The 17,568-nt window shown below is 34.3% G+C and overlaps 1 protein-coding gene across 9 annotated transcripts in view; it reads right to left on the reverse strand.

Annotated features, from left to right (window-relative positions):
* Nucleotides 1–17,568, reverse strand: part of SPATA6 (spermatogenesis associated 6) — a 140,005-nt gene that overhangs the window by 62,402 nt on the left and 60,035 nt on the right. For all 9 annotated transcript variants that reach the window (XM_081818410.1, XM_081818411.1, XM_081818413.1 and 6 more), the window contains 3 exons: nt 16,902–16,982; nt 12,145–12,444; nt 7,580–7,667 (listed from right to left, as the gene is read on the reverse strand). In XM_081818410.1, the coding sequence (XP_081674536.1) occupies nt 7,580–7,667; nt 12,145–12,444; nt 16,902–16,982 (469 nt within the window). The remainder of the gene's footprint in view (nt 1–7,579; nt 7,668–12,144; nt 12,445–16,901; nt 16,983–17,568) is intronic.

The raw sequence follows: 17,568 nt of genomic DNA on the forward strand, positions 1-17,568 counted from the left end.
TTTGTTTCTCAGAGTCCATAGTCTCTCATGGTTCATCTCCCCCTCCGATTTCCCCCCTTACATTTCTCCCTTCCTACTATCTTCTTCTTTTTTTTTTTTTTTTAACATATAATGTATTATTTGTTTCAGAGGTACAGGTCTGTGGTTCAACAGTCTTACACAATTCACAGCGCTCACCATAGCACATTTAAAAGTATGAAGACAATGCCTACTTTGCCTCAGAGAGTCATAGTAATGATTAAATTATACCGCTTAAGAAAGTTCCTAGCACAGTATCTGTAACAAAGCAGATTATAAAACCATTCTAACTCTCTCCTGGGATAAGGACCACTATATTGCAGATGCAGATTTTGGGTTTTCCTCATTACTTAAAGGAGTCAACATTTAAGTATTATAATCTCTGTATATTGACATTCAAGCAAATCAGAACCATAATTTGCAATTCTACTTCCTTACACATTCTAGTCAAAAGCATTCTAACATTCTATATTTTACTTTCCCAAACCACCTTATCCAAAAAAAAAAAAAAGAAAAGAAATTATTATATAGATAGAGATCTAGGATAGTCAATAGTCAATTAATTAGCTTTCTTTTATGGCACAAGATCTTGTTTGTTCTCCAAGTGTCCTGAACCATTACAGAGAAGAGCTGAAACATTAATGTCTTTCACACAAGGCCAACTTCACCATTTAAGTCAGTAAGACTCAACTTACTTCAAGTGCTTTTCAAAATTAAAAATAAAAATAAATCCCAGCTCAACTCCTTTTCCATAAAGTCTAATAATGTATAGCATGGCCACAGTAGCAGAAATAAAAGAATGATACAGACATAATGAACCTAATTCTCTACACGTGCTAACTTTGAAAATTAAGATAACAATTTCTGTACTTGGTATATATTCTTTCTGGCAGCTAATGTAATATTAAAAGTATCAGTATATTAAAATGTCAGTATGTCTTCGGCTTTCCACAAACCATTTGTAAACCTACCCTAACAGAGATAGATTTATAATTTTCTTTTATTTTTAGAAATCCAGCTGTTACTGAGGTTCCCAATGTTTGCACTTCATCACCCTTACCAATAATTACTCACTATATTCTAAAAGCAGGAGATAAAGGAGATAAAAGTCATGGCCCATGCTCAGGAAATGCTTGTAATTTACTTCGGTTAAGTTATACAAAGTTGGGTAACAGCAGCATAAAAGAAGAGGCTCAGTCAGAATGGTACAGGCAATTAATGCTATTTTAAAAAGTCGTATCAGAGATTAATCTCTCAAGGTTGAAGACAATCAGAGAAAACTTCCTAAAGGAGGAGAAAGCTGACCTGGGCCTTAATGGATGGGTCACACTTAAGAAAAATATGAAGAAAAATTAGAGCTAATTCAGATTGTGCATGTATGTATGTGTGTGTGTGTGACCTTGATCACCTTGGACTTTACTTCTTTATACCTCATTTTTTTTGATCTGTAAAATGGAGATAAATAACAGTATCTAAAATTCTTAATTATTGTAAGTAACCAATGAATATTAGTATTTAGAATCAAGGCCAACAGAAAACACATTCAATAAAGGTTAGCCATTACCTGGTTCTCTAATAACCTCATGAAACAGAATGGGTGTTATGGACTGAATGTTTGTCTCCTCCCAAAATTCCTATGTTGAAGTTCAAACCCCCAAAGTGATGGTATGTGGAGATGGGACTTTTGGGTAGTAATCAGGATTAGATGAGGTCATGCAGGTAGGTCCTTCACGATGGAAAGAGCACCCTTCTAAGAAGAGACAGCAGAGAGCTTGCACATGCACATGTGCTCGCATGCTACCCCCCAATCTCCTTCTCCACATCTCCTTCTCTACACAAAAAAAGGAGGTCATGTGAGCATACAGTGAGATGGCAGCTTTCTACAAGTCAAGAGAAGAGGTCTTAGAATGAAACCTACTTTGCTAGCACCTCGATTTGGGGCTTCCCAGCCTCTAGAATTGTGAGAAAAATAAATGTCTCCTGTTTAAGTCCCATCTATGGTATTTTGTTATGGCAGCTGGAGCAGACTGAAAGAACACATAAGGCGAACGGTTATTTCTACTTTACATTTCAGGAAGCTGACTTTCTATATAGCCAAAAGTAATGGAACTAAGGTCTTTGATTAGTTCATACAAGAGAATGAAAGTGCCTTTAGTCTCAAAAATGACATCAGATTCTGAATTTAACAAAATAGATGTGATATATAATCAAATCAGTCAAATATCAAGTAGTGACTAACTGTATGAGTTAAAAACAAATGTGGCAATCAGTCATCAAAATATTTCCATAGCAACCATCTAATATAGAAACTAAGATCCACTTTGTACAAAGGTCACCATTCCTGCTGGGAGTAGTCTGGTAACTTAGAGCCTTTGCATCCTTCCTCTCTCCACAGTTGACCCTCACCCAACAGGCTCAAATATGACTCAGTCCTAAAGGACCAATCCTGACTTTAACCAAGAAGGACTTAAGGAACTTTAATCTAAAACTTAGCATCCCTGTATCAGCTCATCCTTTCTATCAAAGTAATTCTTGAGCCCCATTCTGATGATTACAGCCAATATGTGTTCCCTATGAATCAATCTCTATTCTGGCAACCTCTATAGTACCTTACCTTGAAGGGTACTATCATCTTCCTTTTTTTCATAATTTCAAGGAATTGAACCCCATTCTGGTAGTGAGTGCTACTACTATTGCAAAACATCCCTGCTGATGAATGTGTGTACCTATGAACCTCCAAAGAGTATGCCCCTGGAGTCCTTTATCAGTAATTACCCTATTGTTATCCTAAGGCCCACATAACATCCTAAGGTTGACCTCTGCTCTCCTGTGAATCTTCATGGAGCACACAGCCATGCATTTGCTATATGCCAGTCCCTATAACTGGAAGCAAAGCTAAGATGTCCAGCTTTATAAAATAAAATCAGGGTTTAATATCTCTTAGGGGATCCCACCTCCTAAAAAGGAAAGACATATAACATGTGTTTTGTGTCTCTTGCTCACCTGTGATACCTTTACCAGAAACTGTTTACTCTGACCTCTGATGTTTTCATCTTTCTTATTTCTATTGTTGTCTGAAGTCTCATCAGCAAAAGTCTCAGACTTTCCCCCTCACTATTTTTTTCTTGTCTGAAGGTTAGCAAACAGCAAACTTATCAGTGACTGAAGAGTGATGATCATGAAAAAAGATAAATTAATGTCTAATAAGTACATGAAAAAACATTCAATGCCATTAGTCAAATATAAATTAAAGTTTCAGTGAAACAGGATTGCCTATCCACTAGAATGGTTAAAATAAAGGCAATAACAAGTGCTGTTGAAGATGTGGAGAAACTGGACCATCATACACTGCTGGTAGGAATGTAAAATGGTAAAGCCGTGTTGGAAAACAACTGGCAATTTTTTAAAAAGTTAAATATAAACTTACCATATGAACTGGCAATTCCATTCCTAGATATCCAAAAGAAATAAAAACATGTGTCTATGCAAAGACTTCAATGCAAATGCTCAAAGTAGTATCATTCATAATGGCCCAAAGTGGAAACAATCCAGGGACTCAAGGTGAGAATACAGATTTACTGCAAATGGGTATGAGGAAACTCTTTTGGATGATAAAAATATTCTAAGAATGGATTGTGGAGATTTTATAACTGTGCAAATTTATTTAAAGTACTTCAGTTGTGCACTCAAAATAGGTGAATTTTATGATATATAAATTATAGCTCACTAAAGTTGTTAAAAATGTTTAATAAATAATAGGAAATAAAAAAGGAATTCCTAAAATGACACAGCTCAGCTGCCTACTGCTCTATGAGATGAGGCACACATTTAAATAAAAGCTGAAACAAGATATTTTGCTAGTAACTATATATACAATGACTGTCTGCTATTTTACTCAGAATAGTAAAATGTTACCATTTATTGTTCTCTATTCGAGTAATGACATATTATGTTTTGGAATGTAATTTCCAATTTATTTTACTTTACAAACAATAACCACCAAACAAAGAGATTAGCGGAAGCTCATAAAAGATTACAATCTTAGGTAGAAATGAAACTCATAAAAGAATCTTCAAAATGAAGGGAATAAGAGAAGTTTCCTCCAACGGGGAGACAGAATCTAACATCTTTTCATATTCTAAGCAAATAAAAAAGGGGCCAGGATGATGCCCTCAATTTCCTCTTCAAAAACACCAGTGACTGGATAAAGCTTACAAACATTCTTGCAGCACAAGACATGCCGGATCTCTTCAAAAGGACTGCACAAATTACAGTTAGAATGATATACTATGGAAATTCCAGATAAAGAAAATGTGCTTGAAAAATTTATCTTAAAAAAAAAATACATCTAAATGGAAATAGAGAAAGTGGGAGGAGAGTGGTGGGAGGGGTTGGGGCAAGAAACCCTGGACCCCAGACCAACCAGGGCTATTCTGGAACTCTCCAACAAGCCACTTAACCTGTCTAGGCCTCTGTCATTTTTCTTGATCAAATAAAGTTAAATTCATCCTCATGTGATTATTATGATGACTAAAATAGTCAATGGTGGTGAAATGGTATCCTATAAAACTTAAGAATTATTTAGGTAGGATAATTTGGCAAGAAAAGGTTTAAGAATTTCCATTAAAGTCACTAATGAAAATTCACTCTATCATAATAAGAGATTCTATCATAAGAAATTCCCATATGTATTTCAATAGCTGATGAGACTCCAAAACACAACCACCCAATTGCCGGACAGGAAAAAAAAAAAGCAGTCAAAAGAATAGGGACATTAGGGGCGCCTGGGTGGCTCAGCCGTTAAGCGTCTGCCTTCGGCTCAGGTCATGATCCCAGGGTCCTGGGATCGAGCCCCGCATCGGGCTCCCTGCTCCGCGGGAAGCCTGCTTCTCCCTCTCCCACTCCCCCTGCTTGTGTTCCCTCTCTCGCTGTGTCTCTGTCTGTCAAATAAATAAATAAAATCTTTAAAAAAAAAAATAAAATAAAATAAAAAAAAGAATAGGGACATTAAAAGTAGAGAAATGAGATGAAAAAACTCCTTATAGTAGAAGGGCAAGTAATAAATGTACAAAGAATAATGGAATTTTTAAAAATCACTATTTGACAAACTTTACAGTAACAAATTTTTTCAAGCAAGAATCATCAATGTATGCTAAAGGGATCAAAGTTGAGGTGACAGGATATAATAGTCTCAAAATATCTCCCCCTTAACCACAAAGGGAAGAGAGAGCAACTTTATGATGGAGAAATCTAGCAGACCCCATCTTAATTAACGAGCAAATGAATATCACCAGTAACAAAGCAGTATCACATGTTTCTTGACATGTTGCACTGAGAGTAACACATAACATCTGTTGTATTCTGGAGGGAAATGAATAATCTAAATTTAATCATGAGGGAAAATCAAACAAACCCAAATTGAGGGACATTCAACCAAATAACTGGCCTACACTCTCCAAAATTATCAATGTCACACACAAAGAAAGATTAAGGAACTGATCCATTTTAAAGAAAACTAAAGAGACATGTTAACTGAAGACCATGCATGATGTGCAATTTCTTTTGCTATAAAGATATTATGAGGACAAGCAGCAAAATCTGAGTTAGGTTTATAGATTAGTTACTATTATTATTTCATTGTCCATTTTCTGCTTTTCATAATTATATCACATAATATCTGCATTAGTCTCCCTGGGCTGCCATAACAAATACCATATAGACTTGGGGGCTTTTACAACAGTTCTGGAGGCTAGAAGTCTGAAATCCAGGTGCCAGTGCAGTCAGGTTCTGGGAAGAGCTCTAGTTCTGGCTTGAAGATGGCTACCTCCTGCCTGTGTCCACATGAGGCAGAGAGAGAAAGCAAGATTTCTGGTTTCTCTTCTTATAAGGGCACTGATCCTATCATGAAGGCCCCACCCTCCTAACCTTATCTAAACCTAATTACCTTTCCCCATTTCCAAATACTACCACATTTCAGGTTAGAGCTTCAACATAAGAATTTTGGAGGGACACAATTCTGTCCATAGCAATGTGCTTGTCAAAAAAAAAAAAAAGTTTATATACAAACATACATACAGAGGTGGAGGTGGGGGGGGGAGGGAAGAGATAAAGAGGGAAAAGCAAATATTAGTATTTGTGGATTCTGAAAGTTATATGGGGATTCTTTATACTATTTCAACTTTTCTGTAAGTCTGAAATTATGTCTAAATAAAAAGTTAAAAGAAAAAAAGCAGACCTCACTATTGACCTCTCTGATTGTACCTCTACACAAGTAGCTGACTGTGGCGATCAAAAGTTACTGGAAACTCTAACAGTTCTGCTGGCAAATACATAATAATTATCAAAAGAAATCAGACACCTCAGTGCATTCCAAAAGCATCTTCCAAAGGAATATCTATATTGAAGTTATTTTCGATTTTCTTGTTCTTAAACCTTTTTTTCCATGTCCATAAATTTCTTCCAAGAGGGGAAACAGAGTATAACATCTGTCCCTAATTGCATATAATCTGCTATTGTGGTTATAAAAGACTTAGTGATTACCACATCTATCTCCCTGCTAATGCTAAAAAAGCAAAATAAATTAGCACAAACTCTGCATGTTCTCCGAGAAGAATGTTTCATTTTCCCATTAAAAAAAAAGATTCTACACATGCAGCTTACTACATGTTATGATTGTGTTTTTTTCACTGTCTCATTTTTCTTCTTCTGTGCCTTTCTCAGTAGGTAGTGAATTAACTTAAAGGCTGCTAGGAAATGGTTGCTGAACCGACTAACCAGTGATTATAGATATTAACACTCAAATATCCCTAATCATATAACACTATTTAATCTTCTTCGTAAAAGTCATCTTCAGATTGAACTTAGGAAATAATTTATCTAACCATTAGAACTAGGGCCTATGATGAAAAAAAAAGATTCCTGTAAACTAAACTTAAAGGACGTTATCTTTTCAGAAATCTAAGTATTATTATAATGACAGTGGATATTAAGGCCTGTGGTGTGCTAGGACATTTTACATGGTCATATTTACTGTGTTATCTTCATTCTTTAATATACTGATTATCAAAGTAGTTAAAATGATTTGTTCAAGAATGCCCAATTTATAAATAAGTGACAGAGCAAGTATTCAAATATATGTGTAAATGTATGTCCAAAACCCATAACCTTCAACTTTTCTTACTGTGGTGTTTCCCAAAGCCTATTCCACAAACTAAGGAGAGTATATGTTAAAGTAGGAAAATGGTTCCATAGTCAAATAAATTTAGAAATTTTTGAGCAAAACAAAATCAGGTTTTTTTTTTCTTCACTAGAAGGTTATCAGTCTTCAATATGCTACTATGTATTTTGAGTTTCAAAGAGGGAGATTAGTTTATAGGAGCATAGAAATTCTATTATTTTTAGAGAGTATCTATATGGGTATCTCACAAGTTATAAAAAGTAGCACTATGCCTTATTATCCAATAACACAGCAAAGAATCTATTTTTGTTCATTGATGCCAAGTGAAAGACTTGACTGTACCAAGGAAACTAAAGTAATGAAGAGAGACAACTTTTAACTTACCATTGTGCATCCTAGACCATCCATCTCTTTCACAGTCTCTGCCAGAAGACCCAAATAAAGCATCAGCCCTGGGACTTGGGGGGTCGACCTAGAAGAAGCAAGATTGAAAGTCAAAAAGAACTTAAATGTTCTTTCAGTCTCATGGCACCTGAAAATCAACTCAAGTACATAGACTGTAGTCATCAGGTTAACATGATAGTGCCTGTGTGGTTTAGGCATGTTCTGAAGCCAGAGCTTAGTTGAGTATTTTGCTGTTCATGTTTAAATAAAATTGAAATTAAACTCCAGAATTTTTTAATTATAAATTTGAGTCTATTTTAAAATTAACAAATTTACAGTTGAAATGTCCATTACCCCATTGCCCAGTTGGCTTTCCATTACAAAACTACAAAAAGAGGAATCTATTTTGCCACATTTAAAAAGCAAGTTTAGCCATTTGCTACTTAGATAGATGCTGAATTCAAACAGTGTCGTTACTTGGCTGTGTTCAGGGCCCAGCACACTTAGTGCTTTATAGCTCACAGATTATTACAGCTAAGCATGTTTTCTTTTTTTTTTTTTTTTTTTTTTAAGATTTTATTTATTTGCGAGAGAGAGAATGAGAGACAGAGAGCATGAGAAGGAGGAGGGTCAGAGGGAGAAGCAGACTCCCTGCTGAGCAGGGAGCCTGATGTGGGACTCGATCCTGGGACTCCGGGATCATGACCTGAGCCGAAGGCAGTTGCTTAACCAACTGAGCCATCCAGGCGCCCCACAGCTAAGCATGTTTTCTAATGAAAAAGAAAAAGGAGTGATATAAACTGTAAAAAAGATAGCTCTATTGATCAACATTAAAAACTTTGTACATAAAAGGACACTATTAAGAGAGTGAAAAGCAAACCATTTAATAAAAAATACATATTTTTTCAAATAATTATCTGATAAGGCATTAATATCCAGAATATATAAAGAAACTTCTACAACCCTGAAAAGAACTCCTCAGTTAAAAAGTGGGAGAACTTAAATACACATTTCTCCAAAAGATATACAAATGACCAATAAGCACAAGAAAAAATATTCAATATCACTAATTATTAGGGAAATACCAATCAAAATCATAGTGAGAGATACTACTTCATGATGTGAATATAATTACTGCCTCTGAACTATATACTTAAAATGGTTAAAATGGTAAATTTTATATTGTGTATATTTTACCACAATTTAAAAAAATTAAATTTTAAAAAAAGGTGAAAAGACAAGCCATAGAATGAAAAAAAAAATTTACAAATCATACCTGATAAGGATTTAGAATCCTAAATACATAAAACAAACTTACAACTAAATATCAAAAAGTAAAAAAAAACAATAAAAATGGACAAAGAACTTGAATAGACATTTCTCCAAAGAAAATATACAAATGGCTAAAAGCACATAAAAAGATGTTCAACATCATTACTTATTAGGGAAATGCACATCAAAACCATAATGAGAAAAAAAAGCCATAATGAGAGACCAATCCACACCCCCTAGGATGGCTATAATAAAAAGAAAACAAAATAAAATAATAAGTGTTAGTGAGACTGTGGATAAAGTGAAACCCTCAAACATTGCTGGAGAGAATGTAAAATGGGACAGCCACTGTGGAAAACAGTTTGACAATCCCTCAACAAGTTAAACACAGACACACCACATGACCCAGCAATTCCACTCCTAGGTATTAAAGCAATTAGGCATGAAAACAGATGCTCAAATGGAAACTTGTGTATGAATGTTCATGGAAGCACTATTCACATAACCAAAAGGTGAAAACAGCCCAATGTCCATCAACAGATGAATGGACAAACAAAATGTGGTATATACCCACACAATGAAATATTATTCAACCATAAAAAGAACCAAGTACTGATACATGCTATAACATGAATGAAACTCAAAAACACTGTGCTAAATGAAAGATGCCAGACAGGTCTACGTGTTGTAGGATTCCACTTAGATGAAAAGGCAGAGTAGGAGAATCCATATAGGAAGCAGATTGGTGGTTGCCAGGGGCTGAAGAAAGGGAGAAATGGTGAGTGAATGCTTAATGAGTACAGGGTTTCTGTTTAGGGATGACTGAAAAAGTACTGGAACTAGATCGTAGTGACAGTTGCACAACATGTACTTACTGCCACTGAAATTATACACTTTAAAATGGCTGAAGTGGTACATTTTATGAGTATTTTGCTGCAATAGAAAAAAAAGATCCTATTCTGGATCAAGGTAAAAGAAAATAATTCTGTTTACCTTTTCTGGGATGGTTGTGCTAGTTTGTTTGGGAGCATTCTAGTTAGTTTCTTGAAACTGCTCCTTACTATGTGAGACTGTTTTTCACACAATGTATGTAAAACTAGAAAGTCTTTCCTAAAATTATTAACTTTTTACATATGCATGTATGAAATTATTTTTTTTGAGAGATGAGGAAAGGAGGGAGAGAGAAAGAGAGACAGAGAGCGTGCACGCAGGGGGAGGGAGGGGCAGAGGGAGAGAGAGATAACCTTAAGCAGACTCCATGCCCAGCATGGAGCCCGACATGTGGCTCCATCTCACGACGCTGAGCTCATGACCTGAGTCGAAATCAAGAGTCGGATACTTAATCGACTGAGCCATCCAGGAGCCCATGAAATTAAAATTTTGTTTATCAATTTATTAAGTGCTTTTGAAATCATTAATGGCTATGGGGGAAGAAAATACATCTCTATGCAAATACAATTGGAAAAATCCCATTTCTTATATGATAATGTAAGCAATTTTCTTTTTTTTTTTTTTTAAGATTTATGTATTTATTGGAGAGAGAGAGAGATCATGGAGGGGAGGGGCAGAGGGAGAGAATCTCAAGCAGACTCCCTGCTAAGCCCAGAGCTTGATGTGGGGCTCAATCTCATGATCCTGAGACCACCACCTGAGCCAAAATCAAGAGTTAGATTGAGCCACCCAGGCACCCCAATGTAAGCAATTTTCTAACTGTAGGCTTAGAAGCATGCATTTTTTTCTATGATCTGGAAAGCTATAAAGGAAATCTCTTCAATGAAAACATCAAGGCCTACACCTAGCAGTATTAGAATTATTCCACTTTGAACACTAGTGTGAAAAAACAGCAATTTAATGAGCACTTGAAAAGAAATTATTTCCCTCAACAATTCTTTTTTTTGTGTGTGGCTAACTCCCACTAACTATTACTGGTTATTTTGCCCATAGGCATTTTAATTAAAATGCTACTATTCCTTCAGATTAGAATTTAATATATCTTTTCAACTTAATTCACAACGGCGAGCAGTCATAAAATGAAAGGTTTTCTGAAACTGCCATCAAACCAGCAAGTAAATCTTATCTGGATATGTCCAAACAACAACAAAAAATGTGGCCAGCACCTATAAACAAATCTATAGAAAAAAAGACAAATGTAATCACAATAATCTCAATAAAATATTACCATTTAAAAGTACCCATTATAAGTTTTCTTTTTACAATAAAAAACCTGTTACTTAAGGTTAAAAGAATAAATGATTCGTAGTCAAAAATAAAAATGGAATGAAATGTTGCTTAATGTAATTATATCTAAAATTAAAAAAAATATATCACACACAAAAAATCTGAATTTTCAGATGGTGTATTTTCAAAAACCCATTAGATTATCCAAGGAGCATCTTTACATGTTATATTTACATATTAGAATTTAGAAAAAAATGAACTAGACATTAAAGTCAGAAATAACTTTATAGATAACCCCAAAAGTTGTTTTGCTTCTGTAGGCACTTACAACTTAACATTCATTATTACTATTATATGTATTTATTAGTAATTTTTATTAAATTGCAAGCTTTTGTTAAAGAAATACTTTTAGGATAAAAATTCTTTACAAAAATTCAAGAAACTATGAGAATTCTAAGAAAGTCCTTTATTAAACACTCTGAAATATTACAGACCCCTAAAATTAGCCCAAGTCTACTTGACTATCACACGAACACAAGCTCTAAGCTTAAACCATATCAAAAGCAGTCTTCTGTTTGGGAAGATAACAACTATGCTACCCTAACTCTCTTCACTTTCAAAGGCCTTCCCATCCTCATCAAATAGTGATTTGCTTCAAAGATCCACTATGTAAGGTTTACCCAAGGGACATAATATCAAAGGAAACTTAACTTTCCATTATAATTTTTAAAAAGGCTAGAAAAGGGGGGTCTTCCTTTTCATAAAGAAAAGTTGGTCCTCTTTTAAAACCCTACTCTGCCATTTTAGTACTAATGTCAATTACATCTAAGTTCAATTTGTAGAGTTATTACACCGTCCAGTGTATAGGAAGAAAGGAAATGGATACTTAAAGGATTTAACATAGTATTCATAATGGAACTTGATCTCTGTCAGGTTTAAAGACTGAAAAAAGAATGTTCTTTTACTCTAATTTTCCATTTTAGATTCCTCAGCTAACAGTTCAGGAAAGAAAATTATTAATAGAAGCCCGAAGTTGAAAGAAGTTTCAGAACAATATTTTAGTAAAACAACAGATTAGATTGGTTTCAAATGGAAATGTTTAAGAGAACACATACATGTCTAATCACAAATGGAGGTTTATCTGTTTCTTTTTTGAATTCATAGGGTCCCAGATTTAAATGGGCCAGCCGCCGCCTGGTGTCTTCAGATAGCTCACACATGCGTCTTTTTGTGTAGGGAGATGGAGAGTGTGATTTTGAAGAAATTGTAGGCTGTTCGTAGTTTTTTGCATTTATGCAATATTTATTTCTCTCAGGTGACTTGGATTTTTTCTTTTGTGATCTTGATGTTGATGTTCTGCTTTGCAGTCTGCCGTGTGATTTTTCAACTGGAGCCGTATGGTAAATAAATTTATCCTAAACATAAAAAATAAAAATTAACATGGGTAGAAGCTATATGTAGAGATACATGTATATGTATCTATCTATAAGTTACAGGTAGAAAAAAACTTTAAAAATTAATTTAAGGCACATATAATCTATCAAAGCCAACTAGTCTTTCCTATCTATGCTAGATAACTCTTTGTCTAATAGTTAATAAAGTACATGGTATTCTTAAGTCTAACAAGTACTTATGAAAATAAAAGCCCAATATTTAATCATTGGAAAAATCTAAGAAACAAGGTCAGAAAAATTAGTTTTCAGTGTACTAAAAAATTAACATAAACATTGGTTTATCATTTGTAATTAAGTATTCAAGTAACTGGCTATATAATTTAAGAGGGCTTTTTTTCTTTTTCTTTTTTTTTAAGAAAGAGAGTATATGAATGGGGTGGGAAGGCAGAGGGAGAGGGATGGAATCTTAAGCAGACTCCACGCTGAGCACAAAGCTCAATGTGGGGCTCAATCTCATGCCCCTGAAATCATAACCCCAGCCGAAATCAAGAGTCGGAGGCTTAACTGACTGAGCCACCCGGTGCCCCAAGAGGGCTCTCTTTAGTAATGTTACAAATACACATGGCTAATTAGTTGCTTATGAAATCTTTATGGAGAAAATTATTAAAATAAGTTTCATTTATACTGCTATGATTAAATACATATATACAATGTGAACATCTGAAAAACGGCTTTATACGTATTTTCATGAAATGTATTATTTGGATTATACAAGGTGATTAGGATCTTAAGATGTCTTCCAAATTAAAACTTTACAATTCAATGACCAATAGCCATATCATCTTAATTCTGGTTCCATATTTTTATAAAAGTAAAAAAGTAAAAAGACATAAAAGACACATATAAACTTTAATGACTAGTACTCTACTAGTAAAACTGGTTAGCAGTCTAAAATTTTAAAAAACAAATGTTACATTTCTAAAATTTTTTTGCGTTATTAGGATAACATTTTATTTAGTCTCTGCCTTTTGAGTGCCTTAAAGTTTGGATTACAGGTAAATAATATAAGACCTCTTAATTCATTATCTAGAATTATAAGATTTCTAATATTAGAGAAAATGGACAGTTGAGAAACTTTGTCTTCCTAACTTTAATCATTTTAAAAACCTATCAATCCTACCTCCTTCTCTATTTTCTCAACCCCTCCTTCCCTAACTCACTAAGGGTATCTATTCTAAGTATATATTAAAACATAAATGTGATATAGAAGGGAAAAGAGTCAAATATTTTTAAAAAGTAGATAAACAGGAAAAATATATATTTTCCTAATTGGAAAATAAGTCCATGAGTTTCATACAGACCTGCAGCATCAGATTATTTCCTCATCTTTCCTCTACAGCTGTTGATACTCTCCCAGTCCTTCTCCCACCTTGTTCAATGACTTCAACAAGTAATTCAGAATTTTTCTACCATATCACACTTCATCTATCTCTATGACATCACACTGATGCACAGAAGCAGGAATGTTAGCACATGGAAGGACCTTTGAGTTGTAATAAATGTTCAAGCAGTGAATCTGTCCAAGACTTTGGACTCAGACTTCTATTTCTCAGCTTTAATTACCTTTTTCCACCTCATCTTAGAGTTCATCATTATGCAGATCCATTGCATCTCAAACTCCGAAAATCCCTTGCTGACCAAAACTACTTTTCCTCATTCTACTTCTTTTATTCTCACTGGATCTGCTGCCTGCCCTCCTCACCTCCTCAGTCCCTGGACCTCTTTTTCCCCAGACCTTCATACATTTTTAATATCTCTTACCTTCAGACCCAGATGAACCCAACATCATCCATTTCAGCAATGCTGTAAAGTTCCTCCTTACCTACCTCTGATTATACCAAACCTAAAACAACTAACCCCACCTTCTTTCTTCATTACAATTTTTGAATGTTGAATACTATTAGAAGTTATAAACTGTGGAATATGTAGTACAGATACATGCTGTCTAACCCTATCCAATCCTTAATGTATCCTGTTACTGCCCAGGAAAACTTAAAATAGTGGCTTTTACATGCTGTTAACACGATGGCTCCCTCTGGCCAACAGGATACTAGCTTGGGACAAAAAGAGAGACTTGAAAAAGTGCTATTGTCTTTTATTCCTTTTTGGAAACCTTCCTGCCTCCGTGTGAATGAGCCAAAATTAGCCTACTAGATGATGAAAGTCTTGTGGCCACCATCCCAGCTAAAATCAAGCAAATTATCAGAAATATAAAGTTCCTCCCAGACCAAAAACTCAGCCAACTATCAGACATGAATGATGCCATCATAGATCATTCAGCCCTAGCCTCGCCAGTTCAAACCAAAAGAATCAACCAATCAATCCACAGAACTGTCAAAAAGTTAGTGTTGCTTTTTACACAGCAAAAACTACCTGATCCAGCATACAAATTAATAAAACTACCATTGATATTTAACTATTAATAATAAATTCTACCTTTAGTAGGTAAAAAGAATAAGTGGAAAACTAGTTTTATTTCAGAAAATCACAATAATATACTTAATTTTTTCAATCCATCTAACTGGTGACAAAACATCAATTTGAAAATAATATGCCAAAAGGAATAAAGATCATTATAACTATTTGTAAACTTAAATAATTTTATAGTTTATTTCACTCATTCTGCTTTTAAAAACCAAAATGGCCTGTCTTATTCTTATGTTTGAACCTGAAAATGCTGCTTTGTAGCTATTAAAATTTTAATTGTAACTTTAATATTCACTTTTTAAAAAGCAGATTTATCACATTCTTAAATAAGGTCAAAGAAGATTAAAATTCTGGCTAAAATTTTAATGTGTATGTGTATACTCTGTTGTGCCTACCAGATAATGTTTTCTATCTTGTATTTTAACCATTGTCTTCTCTCCTAATTATTTAAAAAAAAAACCTTAGGAACAGCCATCAAATTCATTAATTATATGTTACGTGCCAGGCACATTGCCTATTCTCTAATTTAATCTTTAAAGCAGCCTTGTGAGGAACTTGAACCCAGATCTGTCTGATTCTGAGGCATATTTTCTTAAACACTGATGCCAAAACCTATCCTATTTTCTTACATCTGTTCAATAAAGAACAAATGACAAATACTGAAATAGCAAGTTAAAAAAGAAATGAGTCTTCCCAAAAGTTTACAGAGGAAAACGTTAGTTCTTAAGTTCAATGAAACTAGTGATGAGGGGACAATTTTACATTTACGAAAGACTTTCCACCAAGCTATACACTTAGAATGTACTTTTCTGTGCATATGCCATAGTTCATACAAAAAAGGACTTTTCTACCCATCCACCAGAAGGGCATACCCCAATGAGGAGAGAAAAATGTTGTCTGAGTGCAGGTAAAATACTGTTAATAATTTACAAATATACAGTTTTGCACAACAAGTCAGTAACATCTTTGCATTTGGCAAACATAGTTTGTTAGATCTCTAATAGCTGCATTTCAGCTTGCATTTCAAAGATAATTAACTGTAGCCAAACTGGCACACTACGTATCTTGCTAAACAAAATAAGAATGATCCCCTTGATAATTTTATATAACCACGCTTTACCTTTCTTAGCTTACGTCACTGTTACCCTCCTCAGCAAATTTACTCTGAAACTGAGAATGCAGTAAATTATTAGTACACTTTTTCCATCATAGGTCCAGTCGTGCCTTGTTTGGGTCCTCTGTGCTTTATATGTTACTGGCTCTTCATCACATGCTGGTCATTGTTACCTAATCATAATGCAACTGCATATGAGTGATGCCTAGACATTATTAGATAACCTATGGACAAGGCAGTAAGATGATCCTGGTGACTCAGTAAAAAGTTAGACAAGAATGAAATATTAGGTCCAGATATCTCAGTTTACTAAAGGCAGTTTTTACAAATATAGAAGGTACTGAGGTTGGAGTGTCCAAGCTTCCCTCAGTCTGATAGCATCAGTATGGCCACCAAACTGAGCAAGAGTCATATAAGAATTAGAGACACTCAAGAAACCATACTCACTAAACACCAATATCCCTGCATGAGAGAGAACCTCTGGTCACATTTGTTAAAAGGTATCCTTTGAACTTTCTGCAGTCACCTGTAACTTCTGTAATATTTATAGAAGCCTCAGATCTAGCTCTCTGTGGGACTTCTTGATCTCAACATCTTTCTGGCAGGCTGATTGCTTTGCATTAAAAAAAAAAAAGGCCCATAGAGTTACAAAATAATAACAATAACATCATGGCGCCATCTATCATGTGTACCAAACTCTTCACTCTCACATTTAAGATGCAACCAAACTGCTAAATACCTCTGATAATTGTTTTGCTTAAAGACTGACCCCCAAAAGTGAAAAGAGTTGCGGCCAAAATAAAAGAATAATTCTTGCCCAATGCCCATAAATATGAACAAATAAGTTAAACCATTAAACACTTTAAATGAGTTCAACCTGAGTGCGGCACTTCCTTGAACTTATCAGACATTCAGTTATCACTGAAGTTGTAGAAAATTCCAGCTTTGGAGCAATTCCCTGAGGGGAAAAAGGGTATTATTAGATATTTCAATTTTTAAAAAAATATAACTATTAGTGATAAAACTATGACCTGAAGTAACAAACACTTGTCAAGATTTAGCTGTTTCATTTGTTGGTTTGACCTTCTTATTAAAGATAAAGACAATACAGTGATGCTAAATTTTAGCAAGAAACAGTTTCATTGCTGATGATTCCCTTACAAGTGATTATATTACCTTTATGTAAAAATTAATATATTTTTTCATTTTCAAGTATTTCCCTGTCAAATTATTCTAAGATTTTTAAATGATATAATATTAAAGTCATAAATATACAAAAACACTTAATGGATTTGAGCTCTTTTTACTTTTACAAATTAAGACATACTTAACTACATAATCAAGAAATGCTTTTACAAACCCAGCCTTTGACATACCAACTTGAGAGTTTCAAACATCATATTACAGAAAAGGTAAATAATGAGTTGCCTAAGAATTAACTAAATGATTGCTTTTCTGCAAACATAACTTTTATTAATGAAGTCCATTATGCCTATTTGTTAGTTATCTATTGCCTCACAGGATATTAGTTAGCAGTTTAAAAC

Source organism: Leptonychotes weddellii, chromosome 4 (assembly GCF_054177405.1).
Source record: "Leptonychotes weddellii isolate Sample4059 chromosome 4, ASM5417740v2, whole genome shotgun sequence".
NCBI classification, from domain to species: Eukaryota; Metazoa; Chordata; class Mammalia; order Carnivora; family Phocidae; genus Leptonychotes; species Leptonychotes weddellii.